The sequence below is a fragment of the Phoca vitulina genome, unplaced genomic scaffold, assembly GCF_004348235.1.
Source record: "Phoca vitulina isolate PV1807 unplaced genomic scaffold, GSC_HSeal_1.0 scaffold139, whole genome shotgun sequence".
NCBI lineage: Eukaryota > Metazoa > Chordata > Mammalia > Carnivora > Phocidae > Phoca > Phoca vitulina.
In genome coordinates, this window is record NW_022589842.1 from 756959 (window position 1) to 779088 (window position 22130).

Below are 22130 nucleotides of genomic sequence, written 5' to 3' on the forward strand. Positions count from 1 at the left end.
ATGCCGGTCCGCAGGGCGGAAAGGGCCCGCGACCGGGGAAAGATGAGGGCGGGCAGTGCCTGCGGAGACCCTGGCAGGGCAGGCAGATGGGGAGCGCTGAGCTCGCGGGATGGGGACCCCCAGGGAAGGAAGCGGCAGGCGGAGGTGGTCAGGCAGGGAGGGGGGCAGCCCGAGCCCTGGTAGTCCGCGCCGATTGAAAGCAACAGTTGAGCGCCGCCGCTGCCTCGGCTCACGCCCAGCCCCGGCCCTGACGCGGCGTCGCGCCTCCCGGGAGCTGCGTGAGGCCAGTCGGTCGCGCCGGCTCTGCTCAGCGGCGACTGGCTTTCCGGGGCTGGCAGGGGCGCACCCGAAGCGGGGAGAAGCGCGGTGAGACGCCGGCCCCAGCATGTCGCTGCCTCCGGAGAAAGCCTCGGAGCTGAAGCAGCTCATCCACCAGCAGCTGAGCAAGGTGAGGGCCGCGGGCGCCGGGCAACACGGGCCCCTCCGGTCGCCTTCGGTGCTGAGCGCCCAGCCTGGCGCCCCGAGGCCTAGTCGACGGCGGCGTCTGTTTGCCGGGACGCGAGCGCAGGCTCTGGGGCGCAGAGCGCGGGCTGGGCGGGCTCCGGGTCTGCAGCCGGGGCCGCTTTCTAGCCTCGGTGAAAGAGAACAATGCTGGCAAGTACTAGTGAGACTTTGAGGTGGCAGAACGCGGCAGAGGGATAGCACGGCTGTGAAGATAAAGCGTTCGTCCTGCGGTTACTGGGTATCAGATCCGGTACAGGTTGTGTTTGGAGCAGGTGTATATTCAGAGTTCAGGAATTAGAATTACGTTAGGGGTGAAACTTGTATCTTTGAAGTTGAACCAAATCAGCAAATTTTAAAGAAGTCATGAAAGGGAAGTTACTAAAGGTCTTGTAATGAAAGTGTTTGTGATACTTCGGAGCGCAAGAACATTGTTAACGTCCTCAGCTGAATGCAGTAAGCTGAAGTAATAAAAGCTACCGTTTATTGTACACTTGTATGCCAGGCTTTGTGGTAAGTGTTTAGCATCTTTTACCGAAGCCTCACAGTAATCTTGATAGGGCACTATTTTTTCCAGGTTCATAAAGGGTAAAAAAGTTGACTCAGGGTCACATCTAATAAGTTGAAGGCTGAAATTCGTACTCTGATCTCCTACTCCAGGACTGTGTTCTCTTGATTATACTACACTCTCTTTCAAAAGGTCTGTTTTTTTGAGTGTTATTTGTGGGGAAATGGTAACAAAGGTAGTAGATAACCAGTAGAAATTATTTCTAGAACTTGTACTAAAAAAAGAAATTCATCCTAAAATTTTTTTCTTTTAAAAAATCTTACCTTTATTCTCATTGAATTCTAGTAACAATTTTACGTTTACTATTAGCTTGAGAAGCCTTCCTGAATTTTGTCTATCCACTCCCATTTTTTTCCTTTGGGTGTTTTGGAAAGAAATTAGTTAATTGGCAATGTTTGATGGCTTCATAAATGTAAATTGTAATGCGAGTTTTCTACATAGATGGATGTCCATGGCAGAATAAGAGAAATCCTTGCTGAGACAATACGGGAAGAATTGGCACCGGATCAACAGCAGTTATCAACAGAAGATTTGATCAAAGCCCTTAGACGTCGGGGAATCATTGATGATGTGATGAAAGAACTTAATTTTGTTACTGTGAGTAATCTTTTAGGGGAAAAATTTTGAGAGTATGTTCCTATGCTTAATGCTGCTTATAGGGTCCATATTTGGGGCCTCTTTTTCGTAAAATCACTTTAAAACAAGACCATTTTTGTCTAGTGATATCCTTACTTCAAGTATAAGCTAACTCTACCCTTTATTGTAGCAAGTAGGATAATGTATCAAAGAGATTGGAGTTACATACTATATTTTTCTCTCTAAAATGACAGAATTTTCTGTTGTCATTCTTTAGTTCTGTAAGTGTACCTATTTCAGTTAAATTAGTTCACCATAACCTAGTTTCTTTCCACTAGCATTCTATAATTTTTTTAGGTTAGGCATATTTTTTAAATAAACACATTCTTTTGGAAATCCATTCTGTATGATTAACAAATTACCAATTTCTTTAAGAAAATAATTGTGTAAGAACCTTCAAATCTCTTTATACAAATAGGTCAGTAGTGGGATGAGAGCCTCAGTGCACAAATTAGTAAGTAGGCCTTCTTTTGAAAATGAGGCAATAATGAGAAACTGTGACCTAATAATACCTGGGTAATATAATGTAAAAATTGGATGGACCGCATAATACACCAGGGAATAAGTATTTTAATACAGCCTCCTTTTTTGGTTTTTGAAGTTTATAAACCCATTTGTTTAAAAATTGACCCAATAACAGCTTCTACTGTGTGAATGTCATTCCCTTATTAAAATCAGTTCATGGTAGAATCAAGTCAAATGTCATATTAGGTTTAGAAAAAGTTTAACCTTGTTTAAGGTATTAAGGATTTGTTTTTTTGCATTCTGTGGACATTGAAGACAGTTAAATTCCTTATTAGACTTTAGGCGTGACCAGTTGCATCATTTTTTTTTGCAGGTTTTTCGTTATTTTAATTGTACTGAGAAAATAAGAGTTTCCTTGAGGGGGCTTTATCCTATCTACTTTTATTTACTTCTTAGTCCCATTGTTGACATTTCCTTGCTTAGCTATAATTTTTGTTTTCTAATTTGTTTTCATTTTTTTCCCTGCCTTTCTAGGATAGTGTTGATCAAGAGCTACCTTCCTCTCCAAAACAACCTGTTTGTTTTACTGATAGACATTCAACGTTGTTAAAAAAAAGTATGTGTATTTCTTTTTAACATTGATTTTGTTTTGCACAGTATTACATATTGATGTGCTGTAATGTTTGGTATTTGATAGAAAACATTTTTCCTTTCTCGAATGAAGTACTTATCATTTTTGTGATTAATCATCCAAAAAACTTAGATTCTGTTTTGCATGAAGTATGTATGTCAGAAGATTTAATGTATCACAGTGGAAGCAAAAACAGGATAACCTGTTTCTCATGTTTTAATAGTATATTTTACAAACTTTATACAGCCTTGCTTTTTTTAATGGTAATTACCTAACAAGTACACTTGCTGCGTTTATATTTGTCTGAGTTGGTTTGTGGAGGTGAAGGAGTGTTGGATAAGCAACCAAAAAGTAAAGGTTTCTTAAACCTTGGTTCTGACTCCTTTCTAGCTGGGAAAAAGTAGCCAGAATATAAACTCAGATAAAGATATCTTATTATGTATGTTTTCTTCCCTGGTTGTAAATGGTCCTGGTATAGAGTAAATTTGTTACTCTTTTTCTTTATTTAGTCTTTGGTTTTATTTCTGTTAAGTTATTATTTTCTATTGTCTTAATCACATTCCTTAAGTTATTTGGCAGTTTCCTCATATATATTGCTACACTTTACAGCTAATATTGATCCAACACGGAGGTATCTTTACCTTCAGGTTTTGGGTGGAAAAGCTTTCTTGGAACATCTACAAGAACCTGAGCCTTTACCAGGACAAGTTTGTTCAACCTTTACTTTATGTTTACATTTTCGAAACCAACGTTTTCGTTCTAAACCTGTTCCATGTGCCTGTGAACCAGATTTTCATGATGGCTTTTTACTTGAAGTACACAGAGAAAGCTTAGGTAAGGAGCAATGATAATTTGTCACTTAACTGAGTAAATCTTTGTTAGGTTTTATTGTAGAACAACCATAACAACTTTTGCTGTAAGAGATTTATAATGAATGAATCTTCCTACTTTGCTTTTATTTTCTCCACTGCTTTTTTTTTATATAAATGACTTCCACCTTCTTGCTTTATTTTCTGCTTATTAATTTTCCCTGAAGATTATTTTTTATTGTCTTAATGGTTGCTTCATTAGTAGTAAACATTTAAATGCATATGGTGGGGGGCTGGGTGGCACAGTTGATTAAGCATCTGACTCTTGATTTTGGCTCAAGTCATGATCTAAGGGTTGTGGGATTGAGCCCTGCATCGGTCTCTGCGTTCAGCACAAAGTCTGCTTGAGATTCTCTCTCCCTCTCCCCCTCCCACTTGTGCGTGCACTTGTGCACTCTCTCTCAATCAATCAGTCAAACAGTAAATGCCTGTTAGGTGCATTATGCTATGGTAGGCAAGTGCTGCGGATATAGTGGAGAATGAGACATAATCCTCATTTATGAAAGATAGCTAGATTTATGATGTTAATGTAACTTTCAAAAATAAAAATTAGGATGGACATCTGTAACTCTCATTTTTATAACTTTAAAATTATATACTTGATTCCCATAATTGTTTTACATTATTTCTATTAATGTATTTTGTATGTTATTTCAATATAGAAATCTTTACATTTGTAAACTTAACAAAGTTATAGAATTATACCTTCAGAATTTTAGATTGCTAAGATGGTTAATACAGTACGAAAAATTTTTTTTGCCCCCAGTGAAAAATGTTGCCGTGGGCACTTGGGTGGCTCAGTTGGTTGGGCGACTGCCTTCGGCTCAGGTCATGATCCTGAGTCCCGGGATCGAGTCCCGCATCGGGCTCCCTGCTCGGCAGGGAGTCTGCTTCTCCCTCTGACCCTCCCCCCTCTCATGCTCTCTCTATCTCATTCTCTCAAATAAGTAAATAAAATCTTTAAAAAAAAAAAAAATGTTGCCCTAATAGGGCTGTTTAAAAAAAAAAAAGAGTTAATTTGAGAGAGAGAGCGTGAGCGAGCACAAGGGGTGGGGAGGGGGAGGAGCAGACTCCCTGCTGTGCAGGGAGCCTGATGTGGAGCTCGATCCCAGGCCCCTGAGATCATGACCTGAGCCAAAGGCAGACACTTAACCAACAGAGCCACCCAGGGTGCCCCAGGATTGTACTTTTTTTTATAATGTAATCTGTTGCATGCTTTTTGAGGCATTACCAAATTATTTTATTTGGTTTTATATAAGTTTATTATTAGTATCCTTTGTAATAAAAGTATTCTTATGTTGGCCTAACAGAATATGTAATGTGGTACATTTGGTTTATGTTGCCAGGTGATGGAACTCGAATGGCTGATTCAACAACAATGTTATCAATAAGTGATCCAGTTCATATGGTGCTAATCAAAACAGACATATTTGGTGAGACTACTTTGGTGGCATCCTATTTTCTCGAATGGCGATCAGTTTTGGGCTCAGAAAATGGAATGACCAGTCTTACTGTGGAACTTATGGGTGTAGGTATGATGATTAATCACTGTTACCTTTTTATAGCCACAGCTTGTTTGTAAATACATTTTATGTTTTCTGAATACTTTTGTAAACCAAGAAGGAAACATGTAAAAAGAATTTCGTTAGGGGGCGCCCGACTCTTGGTTTCCGCCCAGGTATTGATCTCAGGGTTGTGAGATCCAAGTCCCGCATCAGGCTCTGCACTCAGCATGGAGTCTGCTTAAGACTCCTTCTCCCTTTCCCTCTGCCCTTCTCACCTGCACTTGTGTGTGTTTTCCGCCTCCCTCTCTCTGAAATAAAATCTTTTTAAAAAATACTTAAAAAAAGGATTTCATTAGAATTATAGTTGGACTGTAGTATTGTAGTCTTGGGAAATGTCATGAAGCATTTTATAAGTATAGAACTTCACAGTCAATCTGACCTTGTCTTAAGGAAAAAAATTTTTATGGGGCTTGCTTGCTCTTTCTTTCTTTCTTTTTTTAACATTTTATTTATTTGACAGAGAGCGTGCCCAAGCAGGGGGAGCAGCAGAGGGAGAGGGAGAAGCAGGCTCTCCACTGAGCAGGGAGGCTGATGCGGGGCTCGATTCCAGATGCTTAACCGACTGAGCCACCTAGGCGTCCCTTGCTTTCTTTCTTTTTTCAAATTTATTTGATTGTATATAAGACTGTAAAGAAAATTAAGATTCTTCACACACATGCATATGTAAAAACCCTCTATTCCAGCACACTCCAGTGTACAGTGCATCCCCATTAGTACCAGTGTCTTCCTGCAGCAAGGGTTCTTACAGGTTATGGAGTTGATATTCTTCCATCCTTTTACTTGTGGGAACGTGGGACTCAAACAGGTACTAACTTGCTCATTGACAATATCTATGAATAGTACTCTTTGAGGACAGAGATGGTGCCTATCTTATTCACCATTATCTCCTTGGACTCTTGCATACTATCTGATGTGTAATACATATTTGCTAATAAAATAAGACCTACCAATATTTTATGCATAACATGTAGAGGAATTACTTTGGTATTGAAACTAAGTTGCATAGTCTAACCTGGCCAGTGGACAGTATAGCTTTAGGACTTTAGATTCTGATAAGTCAGACCTGGAATGTGTTTTTCCTTAAATAGAAAGTAGGGGAAAAAAGTTTTATGTGGGATATTTATTTTCAAAAGATATCCATTATTTGTCTTCAGATACAGTCCTAACATGGTTATCGTAGTAGTGACCAAGAAACAAGTATATTCTGATTCACCAGAGAAATAGTAAATAGTTCTGGTAACAACAACAACAAAAATATATTTGTTTTCTGATTCTTTAAAGCCAGGAATGGATTGAAAATTTGTACTCACATGTGATGTGAAAAATGGGAAGGGATTAAAAAAATATATATAGGAAAGGATACATAGGAATTACTATATATGATAAAGTATAAATATTTTCTGAGAATGAGATGTTAACTGTTGCTTTACTTTGTTTTTGATGTAAATCTGGTTGGCATACATTTAATGAAGATAAAAATTAAGAATACCAAATCCTATATATCCAAATAGCCCCTTAAAATGTGATAAGCAAACTCAGAAAATAGGTAATCTCTTTATAATTAGATAAAGGTCTTCATGCAAAATAAAAACTAATTTGATTTGGTTCGTTTTTAATATGAATATTCAAGATGATGTTGAATATTATCTGTATTTCATGTAAGAGGTAAAGCACAAAATTCTTTAATTATTTTGGTTAGACTTTGGTTGACTAAATATACATAGTATGGAAACCTCTGAAGTTCTAAATATTTATTTAAATTTATAGGCACAGAATCAAAAGTTTCTGTGGGAATTTTAAATATAAAACTTGAGATGTACCCACCACTCAATCAAACATTATCTCAAGAAGTAGTGAACACACAGGTAAATAATTCTGAATTTCTCTTCTTTGTGTATTTGTTTTCATAGTGGTGTATTTACCTGTTGATCCTAGAAAGTACTTTCTTTTTAAAAAATTATCACTTCCTAGTTTTAAGCAAAAGAATGACAATATGATTTATTTAAAGATGTTTGTCTTGTGAGAAAAGATCACTAACCATTATATGGAGATGAGATTATGGGGTGGGGTGTAGATACAGGGAAGTCAGTCAGGAGGCTCTTAGAGAAAAATGGTAGAGATGATAGCTTATATTAGGGTGGTGGTAGAGATGGAGAGAAGGATGCTGAATTGTTACATATTTTAGAGTATGTAAGGAGAAAAAACAGAAATTGAAGGAAGTATTTTTTTAAATTTCTAGCTTGCTTTGGAACGTCAGAAAACTGCAGAGAAAGAGCGATTATTTCTTGTATATGCAAAGCAGTGGTGGAGAGAATATTTGCAAATTCGACCTTCACACAGCTCACGGCTGGTTAAGATTTTTGCACAGGTTTGTAAATTGCATTAGAAAAGGTTCACACTTATATTTGAGATTTACTGTTGTATATGTAAATTTCAATTAAGATGAATTTGTAAAATGTATTTATTCCAGACAAATGAAACTTTATTTGTAAAAATCGAGTATGATTTTATAATACTCTTTCACTGAGTAGGTGACATAACACAATCTTTGTTTTATTTTGCTTTTCATTTTCAGTTATTCTTTTTATACCCTTTTTGAATATATTTGGTTTAAAATAGATGAAGACCCACTTTGTTTAATTTGGAGAGTGATACTTAGTACTAAATGATTAAATACTAAGATACTTTGCAGTTGATAATGTAAATTCAGCTTTCATATGCAGAATTGGGGGTCTGTGCATGTATGTTTAGGCATATACATTATTAGGCTATCTTCTTAAAGACATTATTATATGTAATAATTCCATATAGCCAAAATCTCTGAACCAGTGACCAGTAATATTTAACTGCAGCATTTCAGTTCTGTATCTCTGCTTCTATTTTCCTGTATCCTAAGCCTATTTTCTCTCAACATATAATCATATAATAAAATATATGATTAGATCATATATTTTGTAACTTCTGAGGAACGATGCACATATTTTATATTCATTCAACCTTATGTAGATGCTTTTATAAGAGTTATAGTGTGGTATTATTTTGACTAATATGTCTCAGATCCTGTGCATTGGTCTAGTTTTACCCTACATAGTAGGATGGGCTAAGAGTAGTTCAGTTTCTAGATGAGGAGCTTAAAAGTGGGAGAGCCTTGTTGACTAGTGGTGGAAATGAGGGAAACAGCTTCTCACTTTCCAGGAGCATTGTCTATGCATTGTTTGACTGGGCAGACAGGTAGCATTGATGTCAGGATGGGGCAAAGAGAAACCAGTCAAAATATAACTGGCTCCCTGCTGTCTATTTAGTCTGAGGTGAGGTTATGCATTGCCATGTGGAATCTGGGACCAGAGAAGAATGGGTGGGTGAGGAAGTGAATCAGAGAAATGGCAAATGAAAGAGGAGGAGAAAGAGGATGATGCAGTTACACAAATCGGAACGGGGATAATTTTTAGGAAATACTACTTGAACAAGTTCCCATCTCTTAGAATTCATTGTAAGAAGATTTGAACCACATAAGGTCACTTAGTCTCATGGTAACCATATGAGATTGTCAATTGGCCAGGCCTTGCCACTTTTTATAAAAAACAGTATAAAAGAGAGGAGTAAAGAATTTTTCCTAATATCAAACAGCAACTTAGTCATGGAGACTCCGTTAAGTTGCAGTTTCAACTAGTGCTTTTTTGGTTTGACTGGACCACCTCTGGATAAACAGAGAGTAAAAATGTTTATCTTACTTCAGTTCCCCAAAAGTGTCTTTTGCTGCTGCGTTCAATATTTGACTAGATGAAGTTAAGGAACAATAACATTTATTTAAGGCAGTCAGTCTAATCAAAACTAATTTTAAACCAAAAAGTTATTATACATGGTCTGAAATGAATTTCCAGTGCTTCTCGGCACAAGAGAAAATAGTTTACAGCAGCACTATCTTCCTGCAGTGATGGAAATGTTCTCTGTGCTGTCCAGTATGATAGCCATTGAACTATTAAGCATGCAAAATGTGGCAATAAAGAACTGAATTTTGAATTTTATTTAATTTTATTTAAAAAGCCACATAGGATTAGTGGCATTCTTAATGGACAGTGCAGGTTTAGAAGCTAAAGTACCGAAATTTTCAAGACATTTCGTTTATGGGGATATGTTATAGATAATATGAGAAATATTGCTGTAATGAAACATATAATGATATATCTTGTATTCTCAGATGCTACTATTGATGATTGATTTAGGGCACATGCATCTACTTTTTAGGTACTCATTCCTTTCCTCTCTGTTGGTGGAGTTGTAAGAATAGGACTAAATGGCCCACTCAGGAACTCAGTTAATTACCTTTATCCTAACCAAACATCTGTAGAATCATCAGAGTTGTTATACTTAATAATCTATTGTACTTTTTCTTCCTCACTTGCTTGTTTTGCTATAGTACAATAGTAATTCACTTAATGATAGCCTTTAAATTTTCTAGTGTAAGAAATTTTAAAGTAAGTTATAGAAATTGATCTTTAAGGCCATTAAGTTTTTTCTTTTTTTTAAGATTTTATTTATTCATTTGAGACACAGAGAGAGAGAGGGAGAGAGCATGAGCAGGGAGAGAGGCAGAGGGAGAGGGAGAAGCAGGCTCCTCGCTGAGCCAGGAGCCTGATGTGGGGCTCGATCCCAGGACCCTGGGATCATGACCTGAGCCGAAGGCAGATGCTTAACCATCTGAGCCACCCAGGCGCCCCAAGGCCATTGAGTTTTAAGAAAATGTTACAAATCACTTGAGGATTGAGGCTATCCTTTTAATGTTCAGATTTTGATTTCAAGACAATATTCTCACACTATACTAGATTAATAATTAATACTGAGCTAATGTAGGGGTGCCTGGGTGGCTCAGTCTTTAAGCGTCTGCTCTCGACTCAGGTCATGATCCCAGGGTCCTGGGATCAAGCCCCCGCATTGTGCTCCCTGCCCCGCATTGGGCTCCCTGCTCCACGGGAAGCCCTTTCCCACTCCCTTTCCCACTCCCCCTGCTTGTGTTCCATCTCTCGCTGTGTCTCTGTCAAATAAATAAATAAATAAGTAAGTAAGTAAATAAATAAATAAATAACAGAGTTAATGTAAAAGAAATTGAAATAATGGTTTTCTACTTCCCTCCAAAATTAGAACCATGGTTTTCTGTTTTTATGAGTGCCTTGAAACACCCTTCACTTAAATTTCCTCTCTTTCTGTCTCTGTTCCTTAGTTTCCTTAATTATCTTTGGTTCTTCATTCTATTTGAGCTTTTTCCTAGCTGATCCCTTTGTTCTATCTCTATTTCTGATTTCCAAGATAGCACTGGGGAGATGGAAAGTAAGAGGCCACCATGGATGTGTTTGAGCCGGGGAGGTAACAATGGGGTGAGAGAGGACGGAAAAAAATCAGTGCCTTTTAGAGTTGAGAACCATAGTTATGAGTCAAATCATAATAATACTTTGCTCTATAAAAAAAATTCATGATCTTTCTCATTATAATTAAATGTAAATAATAGGTTTTTTTTTTTCTTGCTAAGGTATGGGATTATAGTGGAGAGGTGATGTTTTTGTGGTATAGAAAGACATCAGTGGTTCTGATAATTGAAACAGTATTTTTCTGTTGGCTGAGTTAGGCCTTGTTTCTCAGGAGCCTTGCCATGATAGAGAGTGTTAAATTGTCTTTGAATTTTGAATAGAAAGTAATCCTTTGACTTTGTCATCTCAGTAACCATGAATGTAAGGGAAATGTGGGCTTTGGTAATATTAACTCAAAAAGCCCAGCGGTGGACAGTCATCAGAGACTTTTGTATGCCCTGTAGTTATTTAGCTCAAATGCTAGGATATATCCTATTTTGAAAATGTAAGATGTTTTCCTTAAATGATTTTTAAAAGTCTGCTTTCAGTTCACTTGGTTAACAAATCCTTGTTAACCTTCCAAGGGTAATGGAAACAAACTAAAAATGAGCTCTGATAACTTGTTGGATCAGTAAATCAGAAAAGTTACTCTGTTTGGATATACAGTATTAAGTTCTGTACGATAATATGAAAGAATACTTTGGCTTAGATCCCCTCTCCATCCCCCAAATACCTGCCTATTCTGTTTTCGGAAGAGTTCTTTTTTTTCCCTAATTTTATTGAGGAGTAATTAACAAATATAATTGTATATATTTAAAGTGTACAACATAATTTGATATACATATACTTTGTGGGATGATTACCAAGATTAAGATGATGAACACATCCATCACCCCACAGTTACCTCTTTCTCATGTGGTGAGGATGCTTAAGGTCTACTCTCAGCAACTTTCAAGTTTACTGTATTAACTAGTCACCATGCTGTATATTAGATCCTCAGAACTTACTCTTCTTAGAACTGAAAATTTGTACCCTTTGACGTACATCTTCCCTATTCCTCCTTCTCCCCAACCCCTGGCAGCCACCATTCTATTTCCTATTTCTCTGAAATCAGCCTTTTTTTTAAAAAAAAAAAAGATTTCACATGTAGTGACACCATACAGGATTTGTTTTTCTCTGTCTGGCTTATTTCACTTGGCATAATACTCTTCAGATTCATCCGTGTTGTGACGAATGGCAGGATCTCCTGTTTTATAGCCGAATAATATTCTATTGTATATGTAATACCACATTTTCTTTACTCATTCATCCATTAAAGGACATTTTACTTATTTCCATATCTTGACTATTGTGAGTAATGCTGCAATGAGCATGGATGCACAGATACCTCTTTGAGATACTGATTTCAGTTGCTTCAGATACATATCCAGGAGTGAGATTGCTGAATCATGGTAGTTCAAGTTCTTATTCTCACAAGTTTTGGAGACAGCTGAGGGTTTGAATCCCAGCTCTGTTGTATAATACCTGTAGCTTCAGTTTCTTCATTTATGAAATGAAAACAGTAAGAGATGTTAAGATTAAAAGATAAATTGAATGCGTAGCACTTAGCTACCCAGTGCTGGATGCAGGGTAAGCACTCAATAAGTGTTATCCAGAATTACTTTGTCCCACATTAATATATTCTAAGAAAAAGTTGTAAAATTGGGAATGATTAATCTATCCTTACAGTTGATGTTTTTTCCCTCTTCCCCCAGGATGAAAATGGGATAAATAGACCAGTTTGTTCCTATATTAAACCACTTCGAGCTGGGAGGCTTCTGGATACTCCAAGGCAGGCAGCAAGATTTGTTAATGTCCTTGGTTATGAAAGAGCCCCTGTTATTGGAGGAGGAGGTAAACAGGAACAGTGGTGCACTCTGCTGGCCTTTCTCTGTAGAAACAAGGTATTCTACACATGTAATAGAATTAAAAAGCAGTACATCATAGTTATTGTGAATTGATTGCATTTGAAAACAGAAAAGTGGGTAAATTACCAATTTGAACTAGTCAGAATCTTTTGTTTTTAATACATAAAAAACTTAGCGTCTTTATTTTCTTGTGTAGTTTCTTATTAGCATAATATGATTTTTGTGAGGTGGAGACAAGTACTATCGTGTCAGAAATCAAGATATAGAGGTAAATTAAACAGTGAATTAGAGACGGTGCTGGGACCAGAATCATGGTCTTTCTAGTACTATTCATGTTTTAAAATCTGTTTAGATAATACATTTTTTTTTAAAAGAGAAAATGGCAGTACAAGATGAATATGGAAGAAAATCTTGGATTGCATGATATTTTGTTTAGTTTCAAGTGTAAGTATGTATTTAAGAATTTGTGTATATTTTTGATATTAACTGATTTCAATAAATGAATTTTATAGATGATGTGATATTTTTAATCTTCTGTGTTCTAAAAATGTTGATAATATGAAAACAAGACTATCTTTAGCATTTCAGTTTTGAAATAGAAAAAATTTTTTTATTACTTGTTTTGCAATAATTTTTGTCTGAGGTTTTATAAGTAGTATGAATTCGTTCACAAGGCAAAGCTTATACAGAAGAGCCTATTTAGCTTAGAGATTGATTTGTTAGGAAGATTTTATCTTAAAAACAATTGGTGGGGGGCGCCTGGGTGGCTCAGTCAGTTAAGTGTCTGCCTTGGGCTCAGGTCATGATCCTGGGGTCCTGGGATTGAGCCCTGCGTCAGGCTCCCTGCTCAGCGGGGAGTCTATTTCTCCCTCTGCCCCTCACCCTGCTCATGCTTTCTCTCTCTTGCATGCTCGCTCTCTCTCTCAAATAAATAAATAATCTTAAAAAAAAAAAAACAATTGAAGGGGCTCCTGGGTGGCTCAGTCAGTTACACATCTTACTCTTGATTTTGGCCCAGGTCATAATCTCAGGATGGTGGAGTTGAGCCCCAAGTCAGGCTCCGTGCTCAGCATGGAGTTTACTTAAGATTCTCTTCTCTCTTCCTTCCACTCTGCTTCTCCCCACCTCCCGCACTCTCTCTTTCTTTTTTCATTTTTTTTTTTTTAAGATTTTATTTATTTGGCAGAGGGAGACACAGCAAGAGAGGGAACACAAGCAGGGGGAGTAGGAGAGGGAGAAGCAGGCTTCCCACAGAGCAGGGAGCCCGATGCGGGGCTTGATTCCAGGATCCTGGGATCGTGACCTGAGCCAAAGGCAGACGCTTAACGACTGAGCCACCCAGGCGCCCCCACACTATTTCTTTCTTAAAAAAACGAAAACAGTTAAACATTATCAATAAATTATTTTGATTTATTCTTAAGTTGTGGTTCCCAAAAGTTGTGTTTTGGATTTAAGCTTTTTTATTTCAAATACAGCAGGAATGGTACATATTTAAAGTCATTATGTAAATAATTCTTTCCTAAAGCAAATAATCACCCCTTTGATTCATTATTTTGTTTACCTGAGTTTGTTTAAAGAGAAAGCACATCTTAAATTAGAATCTTGAAATTATTAATTTAAAAAAATTTAAAAAAAAATTTATTCAGAGAGAAAGAGAGCGAGTGAGAGTACAAGTAGCGGGGAGAGTCAGCGGGAGAGGGAGAGGCATACTCCCCACTGAGCAGGGAGCCCAACACAGGGCTTGATTACTGGGATCATGACCTGAGCAGAAGGCAGCCACTTAAACTGAGCCACCCAGGCGCCCCAGAAGCTTGAAATTATTGAAAGAGTTATTCTTGCACGAACAAGAGCATTACAGCAGTAAGGGTGCAATTTCTCCCATGATTCTATTGCCAGTTTTTCATCTCTTTTTTTTATATTTCTGTGTTTCTCTGTGTATATATTATTTTTCCATAATTATAACTGAGATATAAATAAAGTTTTGTGTCCTGCTTTATAATTTAACATTATGCTATGGACATTTTCCCATGTAGTAGTTGCTACAATTTTTATGATCTCCATCTTTTCATGTTTGCATAAGTATAAAGTTTTCTTTAGTTGATATACAAAATCAACTTAACTATTGCCATTGTAGGAACTGTTTCTTTTGGCTACAGTAGCTTCTAATTTTTTGATATCTTTGTGAGTGAATATTTTCATTGAATATCTTTGGGAGTATTACTATTTTTCTTTTGAAAATTTTTAGTATAAAATCTCAGTATAGAAATTACTGTGTCTAGAAGGTTGGATATTTTTCAAAAGTCAAATTTGACATTTTAAAATGTTATTGGTTCTAGTATATTTAATCAAAAAACAGCAGTATAGAGCCACTAATACAAAATTTAAGGGGAAAGAAATCACCCCTCAGGCTAACACGGAGCTTAAAATTTTGCTTTTGTATATTACCTTTAGTCCTGCACTTAAATACATATCTTCATGTAATTGTAGCCTGTTTTAATATTTTTATTTTTTATAGATTATCAGATATTTTGTTTTTGTAGCTTTCATAATATTTTTAAGTTGTGAAAGTAATATTATCAAAGAAAATTTAAAAAATAGAAGGGAAAATGATATATAACCTTCCATAATTATAGCCATTGTTGACATTTTCTTCTTTCAGTCATTTTTCCTGGTATGTATTGCCTTAAAATGATCACATACAGATACTGTAATTCATTGTTTTAAGTTTGAGTATTTTCCGTATTTGCATTTCTTGATGTATCATTTGTCATCTTGTCTGTTCATGTCCTTTAGCTCTTTAGCTATTCATCTTTAAAATCTTGCTACTTTTCTTTCTATGTTATATAAGTTTTTTATAAACTTTTGAATCCGAATGTCCCCTTTTATTTATTTATTTATTTATTTAAGATTTTATTTATTTATTTGACAGAGGGAGACACAGTGAGAGAGGGAACACAGCAGGGGGAGTGAGAGAGGGAGAAGCAGGCTTCCTGCCGAGCAGGGAGCCTGATGCGGGGCTCAATCCCAGGACCCTAGGATCATGAGCTGAAGGCAGACGCTTAATGCCTGAGCCACCCAGGCACCCTGGAATGTCCGCTTTTAAAGTATATACGTTATGACTATCAGATTTGTGAGCACTGACTTTGTAAAATAATTTAGGTTCTTCTAAAATTAGTGTATTCTTACCCCTGTCCCCAATTGTTTCAGCTTACCACTAGACTAATGATTAAAAGAAAAAATTAGGGGCATCTGGGTGGCTCAGTCACCTTCGGCTCAGGTCATGATCTCAGGGTCCTGGGATCAAGCCCCATGTCGGGCTCCCTGCTGGGTGTGGAGTCTGCTCCCTCTCCCTCTTTCCTCTCTCTTTCTCTCTCTCTCTTGCTCTCTCTTAAGTAAATAAATAAAATCTTTAAAAAAAAAAAATCTAGGGGTGCCTAGCTGGCTCAGTCGGTGAAGCATGTGACTCTCCATCTCAGGGTTGTGAGTTTGAGTCCCATGTTGGGTTTAGAGATTACTTAAAAATAAAAAAAAAACTTGAAAAAATGAAAAAATTAATACTGCTTTTTTAATTATAATTTTTATTGGATATTTAATGAGGAAACTGAAGGAATAAATACTTAATTCATTTCATTTTCTAGGGTGACTGTGAAGATCATGCTAACCTTCTATGCAGCCTTCTTCTTGGATATGGATTAGAAGCCTTTGTCTGTGTTGGGACTAAGGCAAAAGGAGTACCTCACGCGTGGGTTATGACCTGTGGAACTGATGGGACTATCACTTTTTGGGAGAGTTTAACAGGACACAGGTTTGTCAACTGTTACAAGGATATTAAAATGAAGATGTAAATGTTTGAGATTATAGGTTCTTTATTTATATTGATGGTATTCAAAGGCACATCCTGATAATTTTCATTATTAGAGCCTTTTTGATAACTATGTAAAACATTACTTCAATTAAAATAATAAATTTGAAGAAAATTTGTACATCTAAAATATTGGTAAAAATATTGGTAAAAAATAAATGATTTATTTTTAATTTTGTGTAATTGGCATATGCTTTTTCTGATGTTTTTCCTCAAGCCTAAAAGTAAGTTCAGGTTGTAAATCATGATTTCTTCTGAAAATCTGATGTCACTAACTCCACATTGGTAAATTCACTGTATACTTTTCTTTTTTTTTTTTTTTTAAATTTTTATTGTTATGTTAATCCCCATACATTACATCATTAGTTTTAGATATAGTGTTCCATGATTCATTGTTTGTGCATAACACCCAGTGCTCCATGCAGAACGTGCCCTCCTCAATACCCATCACCAGGCTAACCCATCCTCCCAACCCCCTCCCCTCTAGAACCCTCAGTTTGTTTTTCAGAGTCCATTGTCTCTCATGGTTCTTCTCCCCCTCCGATTTCCCCCCTTCATTCTTCCCCTCCTGCTACATTCTTCTTCTTCTTTTTTTCTTTCTTAACATATATTGCATTATTTGTTTCAGAGGTACAGATCTGAGATTCAACAGTCTTGCACAATTCACAGCGCTTACCAGAACACATACCCTCCCCAGTGTCCAACACCCAGTCACCCCAACCCTCCCACCCCACCCCCCGCTCCAGCAACCCTCAGTTTGTTTCCTGAGATTAAGAATTCCTCATATCAGTGAGGTCATATGATACATGTCTTTCTCTGTTTGACTTATTTCGCTCAGCATAATACCCTCCAGTTCCATCCATGTCATTGCAAATGGCAAGATCTTATTCCTTTTGATGGCTGCATAATATTCCATTGTATATATATACCACATCTTCTTTATCCATTCATCTGTTGATGGACATCTTGGCTCTTTCCACAGTTTGGCTATTGTGGACATTGCTGCTATAAACATCGGGGTGCACGTAGCCTTTCGGGTCCCTACTTTTGTATCTTTGGGGTAAATACCCAGGAGTGCAATTGCTGGATCATATGGTAGCTCTATTTTCAACTTTTTGAGGAACCTCCATACTGTTTTCCAGAGTGGCTGCACCAGCTTGCATTCCCACCAACTCACTGTATACTTTTCTTAGTTCTTTGGACTGCCATCAGATTTTGAAAGAGTTGCGTGCTCCTCCCTCTTTCCTGGGACCATCTCTTTCCTTAGCTTCTCCCATTGCTCTGTCTTTCAGTTTTCATTATTCCTGTCTGGCTGTTCTCACTTCTCCTTCATCTTATCTGTAAATGTTGGAGTTCCTAAAGATGCGGCCCTGGGCCATCTTCTCAGTTTTCTGAATTTCCCCCTGGTTGATAATCGTTTTAATTAGTTTTACCTATTTAGTTGTAGCTAAGTTATTTTAATTGTGTTACCTGAGATGAACGGTTTTGATCTTAATGATTATACATAGAATATATTTTCATGTTGAATAAAGTTGATTTTTATATCATAATATGTGCCATACAATTACTGTTGAGTAATCAAATTGTAGAAATATAAGAAGAAAAAACAAGTATTAAACTCTAGTCCTGGGAAATAGTTATAGCCTTAAGTATCTTTTTCAATAGGTGTTGCCTTCTTTTTTTTTTTTTTAATTTTTTTATTGTTATGTTAATCCCCATACATTACATCATTAGTTTTAGATACAGTGTTCCATGATTCATTGTTTGTGCATAACACCCAGTGCTCCATGCAGAATGTGTCCTCCCCAATACCCATCACCAGGCTAACCCATCCTCCCACCCCCCTCCCCTCTAGAATAGGTGTTGCCTTCTTAATTTTTAAGTTTTTATTATATAAAGTGATGATTTACTTTTTTTAGGTACATCCACAAACCTGCCAATCCTGATGAATCTCCAGTTGCTGAACAGCCCAAACCATTGTACCCATATCGAACAATTGGTTGTGTTTTCAATCATCAGATGTTCCTGGGAAATTGTCAGCCCTCTGACTCAGTAGAAATCTGTGTATTTGATTTGAATGATGAATCCAAATGGAAACCCATGAGTGAAGAAGCAATCAAATCTGTTTGTGCTCCGGGAGCTACAACATCCCTTCCTCCCTTTCCCCCTCTGTGTGCATCCACAATTGATGCTTCCGTAACAAGTAATGAAATAGAAATGCAGCTAAGGCTGCTAGTGTCAGAACACAGGAAGGTAATTAACACTGAAATTTGTAGTTTTGCGCATTTTTTTAATTTGTTTATATATTTAACGATTTGGGGGGGGGGCAGGTGGGATAGTGCCAGTCACTGTTCTGGCCCTGAAGAAAGCAAATTTAATTCCTGCCCTTAAGAAGCTTGAAGTTTTGGGGCACCTGGGTGGCTCAGTCATTAGGCGTCTGCCTTCGACTCGGGTCATGATCCCAGGGTCCTGGGATCGAGCCCCGCGTCGGGCTCCCTGCTCGGCGGGAAGCCTGCTTCTCCTTCTCCCACTCCGCCTGCTTGTGTTCCCTCTCTCTCTGTGTCTGTCTCTGTCAAATAAATAAAATCTTAAAAAAAAAAAAGACAAAAAACATAAAAAGATTAGTATATTTTAAGAATTTTTGTTCATGAAAAGAAACCAGTCAGGAGTGAAAAGAGCACAATTGGAGTGGGAAAAGTTATATGCAACACATATAACCATCAAAGGACTAGAATCCCAGAAGACTTACTTCTAATTCACCTCTTCGGATTCCCCACCTTTGGTGAATCCAGTTTTCCGTGTTCCTTGAGGCCATCAAAGGCAAACTGATTTATCAAATATGTTTTCTGGGCTCCCAATTACTATTAGTTTTGGCTTCTAAAATCTGCTGTACTCACTTGCCAACTCATCAAAGCATTTAAAAGTATATTTTGGAAAATATTTAATCTAGCATTTGTAGTTTGGTCTTATTAGCAATAGGTTGTTTAAGGACCTAGTTCACTACACTGCTGGGAATGAAAGCCCCTCATTACTGCCCCTTTCCTTCCATCACTTATACTGCCTTTTAATTTTCTTAGGTATTGTTTACAAACAAGACCAGTATTTTATTACGTTATAAGAATTTATATAGAGAAGAAAACTGAGCTAGATACTAGTGTTAATCACTAAGTTAATGGTGCCTGTAAACCAGCAAGTAAGATTTACTTTTTGCCAGGGTAAAAAGACAGGTGATCGTAGACCTTTGGGGTTACTTGGAACCACTTAAAACCTTGAATACACAATGGATTGTGGATCACTACATCAAAAACTAATGATGTATGATGACTAACATAACATAATAAAATTAAAAAAAAAAAAAACCTTGAATACAAAATCAGGAAATGGTAGAGATCTATTATGATAATCAAAATATTTAGGATTTTGAGAAGTTTTTTATGTTTGTAACAATGTTTTAAAAATATGTGTCTAGGTATCTGTAGTTCATTTGATGTTATAAATGAAATCATAATTGCCTTCAGCATTCCATTAGAAACATGTTTTAAGCTCCCTAAAGGCCTATAGCATGTCTTTTTCACCTTTTTATCTCTTTACAGTTTAAAAGTTAGTGTTTTTTATAAATATTTGAGTTTAATTATACATGCAATTCATTTGTTGATTTTTCTCCCCTACTACAGTTGAATTTGTGTTGGAGCAATCAAATTAAGTAGATTCAATCTTACTAAACTTTTTATAAAGTTAAATAAAATATGATTTCAAATTTCAGTGGCACTGTGTTTTCCATAGTAGGACTCTTCCATGTAGTCTTTGCTAGTGGATATTAAGGAAGTATAGATTTTGGAGACTTTCCTAACATCATTGTATTGAAAGTTTATTGGTTTTTTTCCTCTAAGAAGTAAAACCAGATACCTGTAGTTCCTTTATTTGTATGTGTCCTTATGATAATTAATAGAAAGTTTAAAAAGTTATGACAGGTTTTAAAAATCTCTTGGCATACATTAAAATAGCCAACATTTATAATTGGTTTTTAAAACATTAGTGTATTTCACCTTTCCTTTTCATCTTTTGATTGCTGTAGGATCTTGGTCTCACTACTGTTTGGGAAGACCAGCTTTCCTATCTCTTATCACCAGCTTTGGCTTCTTATGAATTTGAACGTACAACAAGTATATCTGCAGGCAATGAAGAATTTCAAGATGCCATAAGGAGAGCTGTACCTGATGGTCACACATTTAAAGGGTTCCCAATACATTTTGTATATAGAAATGCAAGGCGTGCATTTGCCACATGTCTTCGGTAAGGTGGAATTTATGAATTCATAAATATTGTTATTGGCTTAGGAATTTAAAGATATTTATTCATTTGAGAGAGAGTGAGCTCAAGGTGGGGGCAGAGTGGGGACAAGCAGACTGCGCTGAGCATGGAGCCCGATGCGGGGCTGGATCTCACAACTCTGAGATCATGACCTGAGCTGAAATCAAGAGTCAGACATGCAACCTACTGAGCCACCCAGGCGCCCCTATTAACCTAGGAATTTTAGCAGTCTGGTTAGTCTGGTTATTTAGGAATGACTTTAGAATCACATGGTGAACTTTTATAATGATTTATTATTTTCCTTGCCACAGATTGTGATTCATTAGGTCTGAAATGTAGCTCTAGTAGTTGGGATAATTTTCCCGTTGATTTTGGTGCAGTCTCAGTTGAGGATTTCTGATCTTGTCCAGTGTAATTTTTTAAATTTATAGACTGAAGAAGTATTCTATAATTTGAATAAGTTAACCAAAATCACAGGGCTATTGGTAGCAGAGACAGGATTTTTAAAAATTATTTTAAATACTGACTTACTTAGAAATAAAACCTAAGTTCACTTCTTAATTGAATAAATTTTCTTTCTTCTATAGGTCTCCTTTCTGTGAAGAAATAATCTGTTGCCGTGGAGACCAGGTGCGACTGGCAGTTCGTGTCCGAGTGTTTACTTACCCTGAATCTGCATGTGCTGTTTGGATCATGTTTGCTTGTAAATATCGCTCGGTATTATAGGACTAACATTTCTATAAGAATATACCTGTTTTATTGGAATTTTACATATTGTACATTACTAGCTGTATAGAAGTTATTATTTTAAAAATCACATTCTGGCTTGGATGTCATATTTCACTTTTGTATATACCTGACTGATAATGTTTGAAAAAAATCGTGTGTATTTAAAAATTAAGGATAAAAAACTTGTATAAATCTGAGTGGAATTTAGTATAAATTAAGTGTGTATTTTATTTTAATAAATGCTACTTTGTTTACAGGTATTCAGTAGTTTAAATATAAATATAAAATTTACTCAGTTTTCTTTACATTAACAGTAATCAGAGATATTTATTTGTCTAAGGGTTTGAGTCATGGTAAAATCAATATGATCATTATTTTTCATAGATTAATGGGATTATTTTATATAAATTAGGAAAAATTAACCTCACAACAGATTTATTCATTAAATAGGTGAAAATACGTTTTGATGAATTATCACTTTTGAGGTTTACCCATGGCCATAGGGATATTTGTGACTTTCCAGGGATTTATGGGAAGACTTTGATGCAAGAGTAGGAAAAACTAATAGCAGAAAAGCATAAATATTAACAAAACAAACCTCACATGAAAGTACGTAAATAATTTATAAATATGGTAGTTAGATCCATTATAAATTGAGTATTTTTATTTTTAAAAATTTTAAATATTTATTTGAGAGAGAGAGCGCGCGCATAAGCAGGGGGAGCGGCAGAGGGAGAGGGAGAA

General features: G+C 36.6%; 1 protein-coding gene across 3 annotated transcripts; it reads left to right on the plus strand.

Moving 5' to 3' along the window:
- The first annotated feature begins 22 nt into the window (after positions 1-22).
- Positions 23-22013, plus strand: CEP76 (centrosomal protein 76). Of its 3 annotated transcripts, none has more exons than XM_032399199.1 (12): positions 23-448; positions 1511-1666; positions 2705-2786; positions 3411-3635; positions 5017-5202; positions 7003-7100; positions 7475-7603; positions 12332-12520; positions 16123-16289; positions 18266-18599; positions 20422-20639; positions 21245-22013. In XM_032399199.1, the coding sequence occupies exons 1-12, from the start codon at positions 386-388 to the stop codon at positions 21381-21383; spliced, it is 1986 nt and encodes a 661-aa protein (XP_032255090.1). In that variant the 5' UTR covers positions 23-385; the 3' UTR covers positions 21384-22013. The 3 variants fall into 3 exon arrangements, with proteins under 3 accessions (XP_032255090.1, XP_032255091.1, XP_032255092.1); XM_032399200.1 differs by having other exon boundaries at positions 3591-3635; XM_032399201.1 differs by having other exon boundaries at positions 3618-3635.
- The last annotated feature ends 117 nt before the right edge of the window (positions 22014-22130 follow it).